The 13,683-nt window shown below is 43.0% G+C and overlaps 1 protein-coding gene across 2 annotated transcripts in view; it reads right to left on the bottom strand.

Annotated features, from left to right (window-relative positions):
• LOC105473151 (mechanistic target of rapamycin kinase) overlaps positions 1 to 13,683 on the bottom strand; it is a 149,702-nt gene that overhangs the window by 83,161 nt on the left and 52,858 nt on the right. For both annotated transcript variants that reach the window (XM_011726788.2, XM_071100808.1), the window contains exons 25-28: positions 12,823 to 12,969; positions 7,637 to 7,779; positions 2,450 to 2,612; positions 2,167 to 2,312 (exon numbers count right to left, since the gene is read on the bottom strand). In XM_011726788.2, the coding sequence (XP_011725090.2) occupies positions 2,167 to 2,312; positions 2,450 to 2,612; positions 7,637 to 7,779; positions 12,823 to 12,969 (599 nt within the window). The remainder of the gene's footprint in view (positions 1 to 2,166; positions 2,313 to 2,449; positions 2,613 to 7,636; positions 7,780 to 12,822; positions 12,970 to 13,683) is intronic.

Genomic DNA, 13,683 nt, shown 5'->3' with positions numbered 1-13,683 from the left:
TGCCACTGCACTTCAGCCTGGCGACAGAGTGAGACTCCATCTTAAAAAATAAAAATAAAAATAAAAATAAATAAATAGCTGCACAAAGATGTTTTTGTGTAAGGCTACCCTAATTGTTTCAAAAAGAATTTAGGGAAGTTGACTCAAACATGTATACTAAAATGAACTCTAAAAAAGCAGACAAATTGGTGAAGGGAAAATAAGAGTAGCAAAAATAAAAACAAAGTCTGTGGAGGTTGGGAGAGAGTTAGTAGATTTTGTAAAGCTGCTTAGGAAAAGCAGCTTTACAAAATCAGAAGTAAAAACTGCAAACGGAAGCAAAAAAAGAAAGGTGATAGGAAGATACAGGAGACCAGCAGAAGGGAGGCAGAAATGCAAGCTGAGTTGACTTGGCTGAGGACACCCAAAGAGCCAAGCACACTGGCTTTCCCCAGAAACAGCATTCATTCATTCATTCATTCATTCATTCATTCATTCATTCATTTATTGAGACAGAATCTCACTCTGTCATCCAGGCTAGAGTACAGTGGCATGATCTTGGCTCACTGCAACCTCCACCTCCTGGGTTCAAGCAATTCTCCTGCCTCAGCCTCCCAAGTAGCTGGGATTATAGATGTGCACCACCACGCCCAGCTAATTTTTGTATTTTTAGTAGAGATGGGGTTTCACCATGTTAGCCAGGCTGGTCTCGAACTCCTGACATCAAGTGATCCACCCACCTTGGCCTCCCAAAGTGCTGGGATTATAGGTGTGAGCTACCCCACCTGGCCTGGAACAGTGTTTTAAACAAAGGACAAGATCAATCTCCAGGGAATTCTGAGGACTTATTTTCAATTATATTTGCTTACAAAGCTAAATAACCTTCTAGAGCACTTTTCCAGGCCTCTAACTACATCTTTCTGCTACAAATCTGCATAACTTTAAGTTTTTATGATTGTCTCAAATATGGGGAAAAATTAAGGGTGGAATTAGGAAAGTTTCAAATAGGTCTCAAACAGGTGAGCAAGGAAATTAATATGCAAAATGAGTTATCTGACCTTAAAGTGATCGTACTTAGTTACTATATTTTCTATTAGTTATCATGTGAGAGCACATTACCTAAGCCAGAGATGGAAGGAAGAAATGTGGATTTTTACATTTACTGTGTCTGATTTGAAACCGAAGTATGCCTCAGAGGACGGAATGTTTTTAATTGTTCCTACATGGTATTTCAGAAATCAACATTTTCTCCAAGTCCAATTTATTTGGGCAAAAACAGGATTCTATTTCTATATTTTTGCTAACTTTTTAAAGTGTTAAAGGAACTCTTTTAAATATCTTCTCAAAAGCACAGCTAGGAAAGGACTTGGCTGTTTGATCACTCTCTCAAGCAAAGTAGGCACCACACACAGCAGGCTCTATTAGCCACGGTGAAGGAACTTATTAGCTGGATGATTTTTTCTGAACTATCTGCAGTGAGATGAAAGATCATGTTAGCATTCACATGAAGATAATGAGATCCCAGAGTTGATATTCTCTGATAATCATTAGGGGAAGTGAATGATGCTTTAGGAGCCGGAGCTAATGTTTCGTGCTGCTTGTAATTTCCTAACAGCAGAAAATTTATTAAACAACCTATTTTTTCCACACCCAGAAGACTGAAAACTGTCTTAACAGAGGAGCGAACATAACCACATCAGAGAAAAGACCATTAGATTTCAGATTATGCTCTGCCTTTTATATTCACAAAACACCATAGGAGGAAGACGCAGGCATCAATAGATTTAGTTGATAAAACCCCACTGTGCCCTTGGGTACCCTCTGAAGCCCAGGAACCAGCACATTCTATTCTAGCTCTAGACAGCACTATCTAACCCAGATGCAAAACCTATCTTCCTAGGCTGCCATGGCCACAGAATTGCTTCTCAACTAATTTCACTGGAATAAGAAAGGACAGGTTGGAAAACAACAGGAGCCCAGGTGATAAGGGTCAACGGAAATGACAATCATGGCTAGATTCCTGGGGAGAGCCATCTGCAACATGTCATTTAAACGTGCTGGCCAGACCCAGAGGCAGATTTCACAGAACAGAAGTCTCCAAGTGACTCCAGTGAAGTGGCACCAGGTAGTGGGAGAAGAGAGGTCATTTTGCATGAAGGCAGCAATTAAAAAGGGTTTATAGCCTACCTGATGAGAGATTCTAGAATGGCAGGGGTGGGGCCTTTCTGGAACTCCAGTTCTTTGTAGTGTAGTGCTTTGGCATATGCTCGGCACTTGGCAGCTCTTTCACCCAGCAGAACAATGCCATTGTCATCTCTCAGTGGCAGGGGGCCCTGGAGGAGAGCAAAACCTCACAGCATAGGAAAATGGCAGATGGGGCACAAACAAGAGAAGGCTGTGTGGATGCTTCTCTCCTCCCACCAGCTGGTTCCCTGTCAGCCTCCATCTGGACAATGGGGAAAAGTCTCACCTTGTCACTGTGTTCCATGAATTCAGCCAAGTTTAAGAGGGTTTGTGTGACTTCAGCGATGTCTTGTGAGGTGAGGGCCAACTCGATGCTTCTGATGAGCTCATCCTGTTGATCTTCATTCAATTCAGACCAGCAGGACACAAACGCAGCATTGAAGAGATCCCTGAAGGCACAGAAGGTGGAAAATAGAGAGACCTCCCATGCCTCTGCCTGCTGCCTCAAAGTCACACCTATCAATTCACTTTTGGCATCACTGATTTTGGTTATACAGACCAGTGCTGTCCAAGAGAACTTTCATGTCCAATATGGTAGCCACTGATGATTAAAGCACTTGAACTATGGCAAGTGTGGCCAAGGAACTGAATTTTACATTTTATTTATTTTTAATTAAATTAACCACATATGGCTAGTGTCTACTGAATCTTACACTGCAGGTACAGACACTATGATATGCAGGGACTTGGGGGGCAAGTGGCAGGGTGGGGAGAAGAGCAGAGCAAAGTAACTTTTCTCCAAAGGAATATTTCTTGGCAGTTTTTGCATCATTTCTCTTCACTAGAGGAAATGGGAAATGAATAGAATGGGGACTTCTGACAAAGAAGTTGGCATTAACAAATGTGGAAAACAATAATCGTTAAATGATTCTTGGGATGTTTCTGGGACAATGTCTAAATTCTTAAGGTCAGAAATGTCAAAGGCAGCATCTGCAATTGCTTTCAAAATATAATCAGAACCCTTAGTTGGATGGTCATAAAAAATGACAACAGGACTAGAAGCATTAGCAAATAGGATCCAAACCTGTAAGTTCTAAAAGATTTTCTAAGCCAACAGTTGGGGCCTCACAAAGACGTGGAACCAGAGGTTCCATTTCAAAGATTACTATGACTACTTACATTACCATAGTACCACATGATGGACACATTTGCCATCCCTTACATCTTACATCAATCCTATCCTCCCCACTGTTCTGGTGACTGTGTGGAGAAGGGAGTGGGAAACAACACGATATACCTACAATGGATAGATTTAGCATTTGATGCCTCTATACCTACTTTCTTTTTTTTTTTTTTGAGACGGAGTCTTGCTGTGTCGCCCAGGCTGGAGTGCAGTGGCGCGATCTCAGCTCACTGCAAGCTCCGCCTCCTGGGTTCCATTCTTCTGCCTCAGTCTCCCCAGCAGCTGGGACTACAGGTGCCCGCCACCACGCCTGGCTAATATTTTTGTATTTTTAGTACAGACAGGGTTTCACCGTGTTAGCCAGGATGGTCTCAATCTCCTGACCTTGTGATCCACCCACCTGGGCCTCCCAAAGTGTTGGGATTACAGGCGTGAGCCACTGCGCCCAGCCTATACCTATTTTCTGTTACATATTAACAGGTTAAGTCAGACCAATGCGTATAATTTTGTAATTTGATAGAAAAAACAAAATTTGAAATCCAAAGGATAAAATGAAGACCAAAAAAAGTCTGTTATAAATTTAAAAATAAGTTTTCGGAGCCAGGTAATTAGTCGCTGGTCATCCAGGCAACTTGGGAGACTGAGGCAGGAGGATCTCTTGAGATTAGCAGTTCAAGACCAGCCAGGGAAATAAGCAAGACCTTCATCTCTAAAGACATAAAAAAAGTTTTCCTGATCTAGGTCAGAGGCCACACTGGATCCTGAATAAACGTACTTGGGACTAAGGGGATAAAACATTATGTGGGTATCACAAGCCTCTTGTGGATAACACTGTGCTCAGAGGTGACCTGGGTGAAAAGAGGAATAATAAAGACATTGGCTAAGCATATGATATCTCCACACTACGGAAACAGGGTGCTATATGCCTGTAATCCCAGCTACTTGGGAGGCTGAGGCAGGACAATTGCTTGAACCGGGAGGCAGAGGTTGCAGTGAGCCACAATTATGCCACTGCACTCTAGCCTGAGCAATAGAACAAGACTGTCTCAAAAAAAGAAAAAAAAAATTCTGGCAAATTCTATTTTCCAAAGAAAATAGAAGTCCTAGAAACTATTTTAAAGCATTAAAAAATACTTGAAAGAAATTAGAGGAAGAAAATCATGGCATCAAACCAACAGTCTCAGGGGCCATCACTACTGCTAAATATACATCATAACAGCAAACCAGCTGTGCTGACAAAAATGAAGTGAAACGCCTTGCTTTCTGCTTCTTGCCAATGCGAAGGGCTGCTTATTAATTAAATCACCATTTTATGCCTCATTATAAATAATTAATGTCCAATGCAGAAAAATCTAAAAAATAAGGAAGAGAATAAAAAAGAAAATAATCACTCCTTAAGCCTTCCCTAGAGATAACCGTCGCTATATTACTTTCTAATCTTTATCCTATTCACATTTAATTTTCAACTTTGCATTCCATTTTATTTACTTACATTATATCATAAACCTTTCACATGCATTAAAAGTTTTATAAACCAAAAAAAAATTTTTTTTGAGATGCAGTCTTGCTCTGCCATCCAGGCTGGAAAGCAATGGCATGACTGTGGCTCTCTGCAGCCTCCAAACTCCTGGGCTCAAGCAATCCCCCCAATCCTCCCATCTCAGCCTCCTGAGTAGCATGCCACCTCGCTTGGCTAATTTTTTATTTTTGTAGAGATAGAGTCTCGCTAGGTTGCCCAGGCAGGTCTTGAACTCTTGGCCTCAAGTGATTCTCCTGTCTCAGCCTCCCAGAGTGCTGAGATTACAGGCAGGAGCCACCATGCGCAGACTGTAAACCAAATTTTAAATGGCTGTTTAAGATTTACTATTTAGGCCGGGCACAGTGGCTCATGCCTGTAATCGCAGCACTTTGGGAGGCTGAGGTGGGCGGATCACAAGGTCAGGAGATCGAGACCATCCTGGCTAACATGGTGAAACCCTGACTCTACTAAAAGTACAAAAATTTGGCCGGGTGTGGTGGCACACACCTGTAATCCCAGCTACTTGGGAGACTGAGGCAGGAGAATGGCTTGAACCCAAGACGCAGAGGTTGAGGCGAGCCGAGATCGCGCCACTGCATTCCAGCCTGGGCAACAGAGCAACACTCCATCTCAAAAAAAAAAAAAAAAAAAAAAAAAATATTTACTATTTAAAACAATATATTTTTTGGCAGGATTGAGGGATGAGAAATTACCTGATGGGTACGATGTACACTATTATTCAGGTGATGGTCCTACTAAAAGACTTCACCACTATGCAACATATCCATGTGACAAATCTGCACTTGTACCCCAAAATCTATAAAAAATTTTAAAAATTAAAAAAAAATATGGTGATGACTCATGCCTATAAATCACAGCACTTTGGGAGGCTGAGGCAGGACGACTGCTCGAGTTCAGGAGTTTGAGATCAGCCTGGGCAACACAGTGAGATCTCGTCTCTACAAAAAATAAAATTAGCTGGGCCTGGTGCGTGTCTGCAGTCCCAGCTCCTCAGGAGGCTGACGTGGAGGATCACTTTGAGCCCAGGAGGTTGAGGCTGCAGTGAGCCGAGACTGTGCCACTGTACTCCAGCCCGGGCAGCAGAGACCCCGTTTCAAAAACAAAAACGAAAAACCAGGCAGGGCACACTGGTTCACTCCTGTAATCCCAGCACTCCAGGAGGCCAAGGCGGGTGAATCACTTGAGGTCAGGAGTTCAAGACCAGCCTGGCCAACATGGTGAAACCCCATCTCTACTAAAATTACAAAAATTAGCCAGGCATGGTGGCGGGTGCCTGTAGTCCCAGCTACTTGGGAGGCTGAAGCAGGAGAACTGCTTGAACCCGGGAGGCAGAGGTTGCAGTGAGCCACAATCATGCCACTGCACTGCAGCCTGAGTGATAGAGCAAGACTCCATCTCAAAAACAAAAACAAACATGAAAACAAAAAAACCAACCAAACAACAATAAAAAAAGATAAATGTCTAAAGTGATGAATATCCCAATTATCCTGATTTGCTTATTACACATTATATGAATGTATCGAAATATCACATGTACTTTGAAAATATACGTACATCTATTATGTATCAATAAAAAAAATTTTAGCCAAGTGACTCACACCTGTAATCCCAGCACTTTGAGAGGCCAAGGTGAGCAGATCACCTGAGGCCAGGAGTTCAAGACCAGCCTGGCCAACATGGCGAAACACTGTCTCTACTAAAAATACAAAACTTAGCTAGGTGTGGTGCTATATGCCTGTAATCCCAGCTACTTGGGAGGCTGAGGCAGGACAATTGCTTGAACCGGGAGGCAGAGGTTGCAGTGAGCCACAATTATGCCACTGCACTCTAGCCTGAGCAATAGAACAAGACTGTCTCAAAAAAAGAAAAAAAAAATTCTGGCAAATTCTATTTTCCAAAGACGTCTGCAACAGTGGCTCCTGTCCCATACACTCTGTGAGAATATTACTTCTCCTCTATCAAGAGGTGGGTGTCCATGTCTTCTTCCCTTGAGTCTGAGTGCACCTTTGTGGCTGCCTTGAGCAACAGAGTCAGGTAAAAGTGACTCTTCATGACTTCCAAGCTTCTTTATGACTTAGGTCATAAAAACACCATGCTCTTCCACTACCTCATTCTCTTGGGACACTCACTCCTGAAGCCAGTCACCTTCTGTGAGATGGCCCAAGCAACCCATGGAGCGATCCCATGGAGAGGAACCAAGGGCCCCAGCCAGAGCTGCGTCCCTAGTCGAGAGTCACCTGCACTTTGCCAGACACACAAGCCAGCCTTGAATGCGGATCCTCCATCCTGCCCCAGTCAAACCATCTCCACTGACACCATGTGGAGCGGAGGCAAGCTGTCCCAAAAGTCCTTCCAAATTGCAGATTCAGGAGTAAAATAAATAACTGTTATTGTTTCAGACCATTTTTTTTCCTGTCATATTTGTAACAAACAGCAATAATTAGAATACCATTGTTACTGGAAATAGGTTACATTCAACTATTACACAGTTGCTTTTAGAGTTAAAAGTAACTTTGTAATTAAAATGTTAGACGTAAAGGTACTAGAAAAAGGAATTTGTGGTCTACTAGCAAGGTTAAGATAGATGCTACAGTATGAGCTTGTTGACTTTGTGTTTTTCTTTCTTTGCATTCCACAAAATTAGAAAAATTAAAAATACCAGCCCTTTGATTATTACTTCTAATAAAAACTAATTTGTATATATCGTTTTCTATGTGCTGATCTTCTCCACCCGCCCTGACACACTATACCTGGCCATCGGGTTGTAGGCCTGTGCCAGGGCCCAGCAGGAGCGCAGGGAGGGCGATGATGAGTCCTTCAGCAGCTCCAGGCTCAGCCGTCTCAGCCATTCCAGCCAGTCATCTTTGGAGACCCTCCTGGCAGCACCCCAGGCCTGTGATCCCACAGGTGACAATGGAAAACAATCAGCTTCAAGGGCCAATTGAAAAAAGTCCTCATCTATTTAATGATTATTCTACTTTTAGATTTATAAAATCCATCTTTCATGAAAAAATTCCCCTAGAGTGCAAATACAAAAGAATAATATTTAATTAAAAGCCATAAAGCAAGAGCAGCAACTCTGGAACATACCACACTGTGGAAAAAGCCTGTTTCACAACTTCTTTGTGCTGGACTCTGACTACAGCAAAGGAGAGAGTTTTACAGAACCAGAATACATGGGACTGCCACACTTGGGTGCATTCGACAAAGCCTAATGGGCTCCAGCAGGGCATGAAGGGAGCTGCATCCTCTACATTAGAACACCAGGTCATCTGACAATGAAGAGTCACGCAAGAAGAGGGAAAAGGCTCAGGTTTACACCATAGTTGTTGCAACCAGGTGAGCAGTGAGCCCAAAGCACATGGCACTGTGGTAGAACAAGAAAAAAGCGTTGAACAGATTTAATTTCTACTCTGTCCCCTCCAACTTCTCTCAGACCTCTGAACTCTCCAGACATCAAGAGTTACTACCAGGGGCAGCTTAGGCAGGTGGGTGGAAAGGCTGAGGTTTTGGAGAGGTCAGTACAGTGTAGTGGGCAACAGCCACACTTGACTCGATGGCTTGAGTTCAAATCCCAGTTCTATAACATAATTGGCTCTCCGATCTCTGGCAAGTCACTTAACTCCTCTGTGCCTCAGTTTCCTCATTTGTAAAATGAGGATTATAGTTTCTGCTTCCTGGGGTTTTTAAGTTAATAAATGTAATGAATTTATAACAGTGCTTGGCACAAAGTTAGTACTATTTGCCTATTTCTCTAAAGTTAGAAACACCTGCCTGGGATCCTGGCTCTGCCACTCAGCAGCTGTTAACACCCTGGGCAAATTACTGGTATTTTGCAGCTGAGCCTCAGAGTTCCTCATCTAGGGATAGTGTATCTAAATGACTTAGCTGGAATAAATGAGCAAAAAATGACTGTTATTGTTGTCAAAATGACACCTATTTCAACTGGCCTAGCCCTAACTACACTAAATCCCCAACTTTTAAAATACATTCTTCAAAGATTTTTCCAGCAGGACAGATCAATCCTCCCTAAATGGGGGAAATCATGTAAGTCAGAGCAGAAGGTCTCAAACTTTGGACTAGTTAAGTGGTCCAGTGAGTGAAAAGACCCCATGTGCCATACCATCAAGGACTCAACTGTCACCTCCCTGGGATATACTAGAGATCTGCTGTTGCTTCTAAAGAGTTACTGATGAATAGAATTAAACAAACTATCACTTTATGTCAAAAACCGAAGTAGAGGCCGGGCGCGGTGGCTCAAGCCTGTAATCCCAGCACTTTGGGAGGCCGAGACGGGTGGATCACGAGGTCAGGAGATCGAGACCATCCTGGATAACACGGTGAAACCCCGTCTCTACTAAGAAATACAAAAAACTAGCCGGGCGAGGTGGCGGGCGCCTGTAGTCCCAGCTACTCGGGAGGCTGAGGCAGGAGAATGGCGTGAACCCGGGAGGCGGAGCTTGCAGTGAGCTGAGATCCGGCCACTGCACTCCAGCCTGGGCTACAGAGCGAGACTCCGTCTCAAAAAAAAAAAAAAAAAAAAAAAAAAACCGAAGTAGAAATATTACAAGAGACAAACTAAATAATACCACTGACCATACAATGAGAAGAGGGGACTAGATACCAAAGACTTGACTTTTAGACCTTTTTCTGTTGAGCAAAATGGGAACATCCAGTCCTTTCCTGCCCACAGATATCTGGCTTCTTCCGTATAGGATGGGTCTGTGCGTAGCTGTATTATATTATACAGCAATTGTTAAAAGCTGGACATAACCAGGGAAGTATTATTAGTTTCTTTTTCCCTCTAATGAAATGGTTGGGCCTGGGTAAGACAGAGACAATTCAACACAGTGGTTAAGAGAGTGGGCTCTGGAGTCATGCTATCTAGCTCAAATCCCAGCTCCACCATTGACGCTAGTTGACACTGGGCAAATTACTTAACCTGTCAGTGCCTCACAGTCCACATCTACAAAGTGGGACAGCAATGACAGCACCTAACTCATGGGGTTATCATGAAGATTAAATGAGTTAATATAAAGTATTCCACCACAGTGCCTGACACATGGAAAGCACTCAATAAATGTTAGTTGTTACTATTACTTGATAAATGGCAGTAAATATGTTTTCAAAAAATCATAGCTTAATTTATCAACTAGGCCAAGTCCCCCATGTGGCTCTTTCCCCCTATCTGTAAAACATTATCATCTCTCAATTCTCTGGGTTAGGCCGAGTCCCCTATGTGGCCCTTTCCTCCTGCTCTGTAAAACATTATCATCTCTCAATTCTCTGGGTTAGGCCAAGTCCCCTATGTGGCCCTTTCCTCCTGCTCTGTAAAACATTATCATCTCTCAATTCTCTGGGTTATATAATAACTGTGTAAACACGAGCTGCTTCCTCTTGCCATCCACCCACTGCTGATCACCTCATCTGGTGATGCTGGTGCCTGTTCATAGAATGCCAGCTTACTCATGGTGAAGGTAAGCCCAAACAGATTATCATAAGACAGACAGTAAAGCTGCTGAAAATTCTGGAAGGCGTTCTAGAGGTATATATAAATGGTTTTTATGTTTTCTGTATCACATAAATCCTATATTATCATAACCAATAAAATGGTGACTGAGGTGGCAAACTGTTACTCTGAAAGTTGGTTAAGACTGATAAATACACCAATCCCTAATTATTATTACACGACTATAAGGAGGCACAATTTACTTCTGAACAGTGAGTTCTGCTGCCTTTTTTTTTTTTTTTGGTGAGAAAATCTTGCTCTGTTGCCTGTGCTGGAGAGATGAAGTGGTATGATCACTGCTTACTGCAGCCTTGACCTCCCAGACTCAAGAGATCCACCCACCTTAGCCTCCTGAGTAGCTGGGACAACAGGCATGCACCACCAAGCCCAGCTAATTTTTGTATTTTTTGCAGAGGGGGATTTTGCCATGTCGCCCCAGCTGGTCTTGAACTCTTGGGCTCGAGTAATCCTCCTGCCTTGGCTTCCCAAAGTGTTGGAATTACAGGCATGAGCCACTGCACCTGGCCGCCTACCTCCTCTTTTTTTTTTTTTTAAAGAGAATCTTGCTCTGTCGTCTCGGCTGGAGTGCAGTGGTGCAATCATAGCTCACTGCACCCTGGAACTCATGGGCTCAAGTGAACCTCCTGCCTCAGTCTCCCAAGTAGCTGGGACTATAGGCAGGTGCTACTCTGCCCAGCTAATTTTTAAATTTTTTTCAATTCCTTTTTTTTTTTTTTTTTTGAGACAGGGTCTTACTCTGTTGTCCAGGTTGGAATTAATTTTTTTCATTTTTGTTACAGAGATGGTGTTTTCCTATGTTGCCCAGGCTGGTCTCAAACTCCTGCTTCAAGTGATTCTTCAAGTGATTTTGGCCTGCCAAATTACTGGGATTACAGGCATGACCACCACGCCCAGCTCCCACAATTCACTTTCCAATGAAATAGATCTGAGAGTCAGCTGCAGAGGATTTTGTCCAGAGTTTTGAACTTGATCTACTTTCTCAGGTGAGATAAATTAAGAGTCCTTCTTTTGTCTATCTGGCAAGATTTATGCTTATTTTTTCCAAGTCTGGGTAGAAAGCAAAACTTCCTGGAAGCAAACTAGATTAGTGAGGAATTTCCTAAAACAGAGAGAACAAAGCTCTAAAGCAGGGTGGACGGCTGCCTGGTTGGAAGGACATTCTGAACCTAGTCAGGATGAAAACATCTGGGTGGAAATGTACATTTGGCCTCCTGCCTGGCCCCTCCCTCCAGTGTGAGGTGTCAGTAGGGTGGCCTCAATGACTGCCTGGGAATGCCAGGTGACTGATAATCTTTTTCTTCCTCCTAAAGTCTCAGATTAGTAGTTACAAAATCCCCAAAGGGAAAGCAGCATCACTCCTGACCCAGGAATATTTTACCACCTCCATCTTAACCCAGCAAACGCTTCTTAGCAGTAGTCACTTGAAGCTGTTCTTGTGAGTAAAGACTCTGAAACAACAGTAATAAACCCCCAGTATTCCAAAACTGGGCGTGAGCCCGCACACATGCACAAAGAACTGTGTTCAAATCTTCATGTGCTTTGCCAAAAGAAGTGAACAAGTCATCTGGGACAGTCTTGCCCGGTTCTTCACCTCTATCTGCTGCTGCACATGGAGTGGGCTGGCTAATAGATGAAAAATAACACTGAAATCGAAACTGGAAGCTGCTTACAGTCACCAGAAACATGAAGGACTAATGCAAAATGTGGAAAATACTCGACGTGGTATATTTATTTAAAAGTTGGTGAAGTAATTATGATTATTCTGCTCTGATTCACCAGATATGCTTTGAAACTGCCTGTTTTTAGGTGGATGGCTGGAGGCATACATGGTGAAAAGCTGATCATATCTTAGGCTTTGGCCAGCAGAGATAATTCAGTAATCACTTGGAAAGATCTAAAACCTCACTACTCAAAGTATGGTCCATGGGCCTGCACCATCACATTAGCTAGCAGCTTGTCAGAAATGCAGAGTATCAGGCCCCAAATCAGACTGCCAACATCAGAATAAGCATTTTTACAAGATTCCCAGCAATTGGTAAGCCCAATGAGTTTGAGAAGTTTGAAAAGCACTGTTTTAAAGCGCCTTCATCAGTCTCACTGCCAACTAGGGGGCTCACTAGCTTTGTTCCCTTAATGTAAAAAATGAGAATATATTTGCAACAAAAGGTTCTACCATTCATATTCCAAGGGAGCACAAAAGGACATTTCGTTCTCTACTTTTTCTCTATTCAAAACAAAACTACAATTCAGATACCTGTAAAAAGACAAATGATCTAAGTTCATGGTATCTAGATTTCTGGAAAAAACACCTGGGCCGGTTTTTGGTTGGTTTAAACAGCTGAAAGTTTTGAATAAGTGAGAAGAGCAGAGCTCTCCTTTCCCAGTCCCCTGAAACTGGGGACTTACCTTTTGGAGGTTGATGGTGCTGACGTGCAGTTTCTTCATGGGTCCTGTTTCCACTGGTCCACTAGCCAATGCATCCCCTTGGCCACTCCTAAGCATTCGATGCTGGTAAATCAAAGGATCCTCCTCTTCATCAGCAAGTGTGTATCCCTGCAACCAGAGATTTATAGGAAACACCTACAACTCTACTAGATGCTTCTGGTTTAGGAAATATCCTTATATTTTGGGAGGTGCAGACCTGGTAGAGCCAGGATTTCAGTAAGAAGTAAAAAGTCCCATGTATGGACAAAATGAACCACAGATGGGCTGACTCCCCAACTGTAGACAGTCTTTGCCAGTCACTCCTAGTTAATGACAAGCACTGACTTAGTAGTACGAGCAAGCAACCATGCAACTAGCAAAGATAAACAATTGTCGGCAATGGGAAAGGTGATAAAGTGTTTGGAGTAAAGGCAGCAAACAGCCCCCATCCCCTGGCTTTTTTACACTTTTTAAAAAGAATTATTCATTTATTTATTTATGCCACTCCCTACCTGCCTATCTATCTAATCTAACCTATTATTTATTTATTTTTTTGAGACAGAGTCTAGCTCTGTCTCCCAGGCTGGAGTGCAGTGGCACAATCTCAGCTCACTGCAATCTCTGCCTCCCGCGTTCAAGCAATTCTCTTGCCTGAGCCTCCTGAGTAGTTGGGACTACAGGCACGCACCACCATGCCTGGCTAATTTTTGTATTTTTAATGGAGATGGGGTTTCGCCATGTTGGCCAGGCTGGTCTCGAACTCCTGACCTCAGGTGATCCTCCTGCCTCAGTCTCTCAGAGTTCTGGGATTACAGGCGTGAGCCACTGTGCCTAGCCTTTAAT

Source organism: Macaca nemestrina, chromosome 1 (assembly GCF_043159975.1).
Source record: "Macaca nemestrina isolate mMacNem1 chromosome 1, mMacNem.hap1, whole genome shotgun sequence".
In the NCBI taxonomy this organism is placed as follows: domain Eukaryota; kingdom Metazoa; phylum Chordata; class Mammalia; order Primates; family Cercopithecidae; genus Macaca; species Macaca nemestrina.
Note: the sequence above shows the minus strand (reverse complement) of the source record. Positions and strands in the feature narration are given on the sequence as shown.